This window comes from Pundamilia nyererei, unplaced genomic scaffold, assembly GCF_000239375.1.
Source record: "Pundamilia nyererei isolate P.nyererei 1_Seehausen unplaced genomic scaffold, PunNye1.0 scaffold00018, whole genome shotgun sequence".
In the NCBI taxonomy this organism is placed as follows: domain Eukaryota; kingdom Metazoa; phylum Chordata; class Actinopteri; order Cichliformes; family Cichlidae; genus Pundamilia; species Pundamilia nyererei.
The window spans coordinates 2,662,019-2,666,676 of NW_005187419.1; the positions used below are offsets into that span (position 1 = coordinate 2,662,019).

Consider the following 4,658-nt stretch of genomic DNA (forward strand, 5'->3'; position numbering starts at 1 on the left):
GTGTGTGTGTGTGTGTGTGTATGTGGGAAACTTTTCAAATTCTTGGTGTTGTGGGTACTGAATGAGGCAGTTTCGTTGTTTGTTGTTCATTTGCCTGCACATAATAGGTTGATTTAAAGATTCATGAACTTGAATTTAAGGACTGTTGGTCCCCTGCTGAATGGCACGTGGCACAATTTGCATGGATGATGTGGAGAAAAGGCAGTGAGTCTATTTGAGGGCATATCAGCACCTTTGTGCACAGATGCCTATGAGTTTACACTAAATCCCCCCCCCCGTTTTTTTTAAAAATTCCACTGATTTTGATGGAAATGAGAGGTCATGCAACATCTTTTGAAATGACTGCCAAGTCGTACTTTTTCTATTGTGTTCATGCACCTAAGGGAGAGAAAGAGAAAAAGACTGTTTACATCCACCTGTGTGAGATATGAGATACCGTTTCCATTCCTCATCTTCATTGCATGTATTATTACTTCCTCCTTTGAATACAGCACATCCCATTAGAAACAGAATGAATGGGTCTGTGAAAGGCCACTTCATCCTTGTGGGACCTGCGTCGGCATAGAGAGCAGATCTTTTGTGCGTCTTGCCCCCTAATCAAAAATGCCGAGGGAATAAAAAATGGCTATCTACGCAACGCCGCTCGTGCTGACAAATAGATGGCAGAACAAGACACTTTCACAGAGATTTCAAAAAGATTCTCGCTTAAAGGCAGGCTTCACGTGAGAGCTATCTTTGTTATGGTCGAATGCCACAGCCAGTTTAATCGCCTGTATTTCTGTCATGAGTTCAGTACACCGTTCATTATTTTTTTGTGAGGTCTGTGTTGTAAAAGGTCAGCAGTGATGCTTCTTGACAGTCAAATGTACACTTTTGGAGAGAGATCTTGAAACGCGACAAACCCTTGCCAAAGACACAAGTGCACACATTTTGATTGGGGTGAAGGGATAACATGCTAATGTGTTGTTCCTGCACTGCTACATTAGCCTTTTAATATCCTCTTCATGCACTTGTATTAATTAACCATGTGTCAACCTTAGCTGACGCAGTCTTAGTCACAATCATAATTATGTTTCCTTGTAAAGTTCAACCTGCAGGCCCAGTAACAGCACATGATGTTCTTCTCTAAACAATATTCTAAAATTGTCTCAGATCATTCAGGTGATGACGAGAATCACTATAAAGATGCACACTGACAACAGATTGTAGACACGCGGATTTTGCTCCGTGGTAACTCTTTAACATATGCATCTGTGATAGTGGGCGACTAGCAGTGCTCATAATGTGACAGTTCACAGTGGGTCTTTGGCAAGAAGGTAAGTAATTTTAATTGGCACTCAGCCAAGTCAAGAGAATAAGCATTTATGTGAGAACATTAGAGAAGATTCAAAGAAAGGGGATATACTTTGAACTGTTCATCGTTTGAGCGGTACAATTACTGGCTTGAAAATATCTGCAAATGAATAGAATTTGTAACTTCTTATTTTCACATGCAGGCCAACTGATTATGCAAGTAAGTGTCATATTACCAGTTATTCACATTATTTGCTTCACCTTTTTGTTGTCTTGTTGTACAAGCGAACACCTTACGTGTCTCCTACAACCTATAGGGCATGTTTCCTGAATAACTGCATGTATTTTACTCCATAAAAAAATTGCATAGATCTATATTTTACTGTAACGAACTAAAAGATCATTTTGAATAGAGCCCACTTGTTGCTGTGGTTTCCAGATTATAACAACCATACAGTTAATGCTATGGGGAGGTTTGAGATGTGGTGTGAGGTGTTTTCGTGTGTTTAGTGTGTGGCTTGTTATACGACAGTTAATATATAAATGATAAATAATATTCACATGTGCCTCCCTGTATCCAGTAGACATTTATGAGAACAATACCAGGATAATTTTGGATTTTCTTTTTCAGAGTATTGACAAAATTAAAGGATTTGGAAGAAAAGATTAAGTAAAAATAAATGTTTTAATAGAAATTCTCTCTACTAAATGAAAGCAGCGAAGTCATCTGATCTCCTGTTTAGAAAGTCTGGATACACCACACACTGCAGTTACCTGTCTGTAAGAAAACATGACACTGATCCCTATAAAGTTTAATCATTTATGCTTCCATATTATTTTCTCTTGGCTATATTATACAATTTTTGTGGTCATCTTGATCTGAACTATTCCACCGATCAATATCCAGATGTTTAAATACAGGTTTTCATGTTGTGTTGAAATAGTGTGTGGAGCTGTTCTTAGCCATTAAAGTCTAATTATCTAATGTGTTTTATTAATTCATAGTGTTTGTCTGAGATACCTTTGTCAGAGTTTGATGGTCTGTTGAACACGCTGTCTTGTGTGCATGGTCAGTGGACACAGGTGTGAATGCATGGGTGTATTTGTAAGGATTCATCTACCCGAGCTCTCCTAACAAGTACTGAAAAAATAATGAGAACATCGGTTCCTTCAGAGTGGGGTACATCAGAGAGAAAGAGGAGAAGATGCCGATACATATAAGAAAGAGAAGATAAATTGATTCAAAATGCTGAGATGAATTCAGTGGAAACCCAAAATCTTTTTCTCTGTTTAAAACTCAAATAGAAAATGATATATTTTGGCTGAGAAAATAGAGGGATGTACTATTAAAGGGAAAAAGGTGTATTAAATTAATTACAGCAGTTCTTGGATGTCTGTAGCTGTATTTTGGACAGATACTGCTTTTCAAACTCCACCTACGATAAGAATTTTATGTCATTTAGTCATTGTAATTTTTCTTTCCATACATAAAAATTACCCTGTGAATGTTTAAAGTGCCCCTACATCAGGATATCACTGATATAATGCTTTTACTTTGTGAATAATCAACAATCTGATGTAATGTGAAAGGACAGAAAGGTTATTCCACACGTCTGGTCAGATCTGAGCTCACATTTTTTAAAAGAAGGTAAACAAGGTTCTTCAGAGATCTGTATAGCACAGGATTAATCACAACTGAATGTTAAGGAGAAATACTTTTTAAAAAAGACTTCAAAATGCAATTACAAGAGAAATACCACTGTAGCCTTTTCTTCTGAACATGTTCTGTTTAAAAACAATTAAATAATACAAAGTGCTAATTAATTAAGAGTTGACAAAGCTTAAAATAGTTGTTACAACTTTTTACTTGCATGCCGCAGTTTCAAGTTTTTGGTACAAAATAATTCATGCAGCATCGATGATTTCAAAGTGCAAAACAGATCCAAAGTCACTTTACAGAGCAGTTAGCGAGCATGCCAAGTAGGACCAGAGTCACTCCATAAAGCTGTAACGAAGTTTGTTGAAAACCCTAAAGGCTTTTCATACTCAAGGTGTACCAAGCAAGAACAAGAAAAAAAACAAACAAAACTTTGTATAGAGAATACACACATACACATCCATCACGTCCACAGAGTACACTGGCAGGCGTGGAACTATAAAAATTCACAATCATGCTTTTGGACTTTTTTTTTAAAACCAAATATTAATAATCATTCGAAATTTACCAGAAAAAAAAAACAAATCAAAAATGAGGTAACGGCTTGTAAACATGTTTTTTACTTTGTTCAAGTTGGCAACGACAAATTCACTCAAAATATTCAACAGATCGGCCCACGTGTAAACAGCTGCCCTTATTTTACGCACAGACTTTACGCACAAACATTGGTCGTTGGACTACTTTCCTGTAGTCCTTTTTTTTCGGTAGGTCATGTTTTTGCATATCTTAGTCACAAGGACACACTTTGATAAGTACATGCAGATGTAGATCTTGATCTGCTGTTCGAAATGTGCAACAGATCTCCATACCGGTTCTCCATCCATCTCTCCACCTAGGTGAACTAGCTGAGCCCAATCATAACAGTTTCCACGTCTTTGGAGGGTCTCCGGTCCCTTACCAGAAAGTTAATCATACTTTCCGACTTAATCATCAGGTTGCACCCAAGAAAAAATACACCGAACACTACAGTGAGTGACAACACGCACAGCACTGCGATTTGCACCACACGCATCACGAAGAGTTTGCGCTCGTCTTGCAGCAGTACCAGGGACCCTCCGCCGTCGCCGGTCACCACGCTGTCGGTTGCATTGCCGGAGTATGTTGCCAGTGTCCCAGCGAGGCTCTGACTGCCGTTAAACATTGCGTCCTGGGTCACGTTGAAGAGGGAAACATTCATCTTTTGTTGTGGGTTGTTAGCAGCAAATCACGCGACTCCAAATGGTAGGCAGAGAGTTTCACTATAAAACCCCGACACCGAGCAAAACTTAGTGTCATATGACTACTGAGACAAAAAATAAGAGGAAGGTATCGAGAAATAACTAGCTTTTGAAGTCCAGTTCTGCAGCCAAACATCGAGGTTTGCCAAAGCTTGAGTGCGTAATGACCACATCCACATCACCGCACCGCTACAGTCAGAGAGTGTCGATCAAGTAATAACCCAACTATGGTAAGTTTCTTTAATTCAGAGTCCAAGTTTCTCTAAGTCTTAGCGAGTCTTCTGCACAGGAAGGAAGGTGCAAAATGGTGTTCCCCGATGGTGTATTAAGAGACACTCCCTGCGCACCCGAGCTCGCCTGCGAGCGTTTTCTTCCACTGTGCCAAATCTCTCGTGCCTTTTAAAGTGATGATGAATTCTCCGTGGACCACA

The 4,658-nt window shown here is 39.0% G+C and overlaps 1 protein-coding gene across 1 annotated transcript; it reads right to left on the reverse strand.

Annotated features, from left to right (window-relative positions):
* Positions 1 to 3,538: 3,538 nt before the first annotated feature.
* rprml (reprimo-like) lies at positions 3,539 to 4,658 on the reverse strand. Its single transcript, XM_005726123.2, has one exon. The coding sequence runs from the start codon at positions 4,185 to 4,187 to the stop codon at positions 3,852 to 3,854; it is 336 nt and encodes a 111-aa protein (XP_005726180.1). The 5' UTR covers positions 4,188 to 4,658; the 3' UTR covers positions 3,539 to 3,851.

Coding starts and splice junctions, on each gene's coding strand:
- rprml (XM_005726123.2), bottom strand. CDS start 4,187: ATGAATGTTTCCCTCTTCAACGTGACCCAGGACGCAATGTTTAACGGC.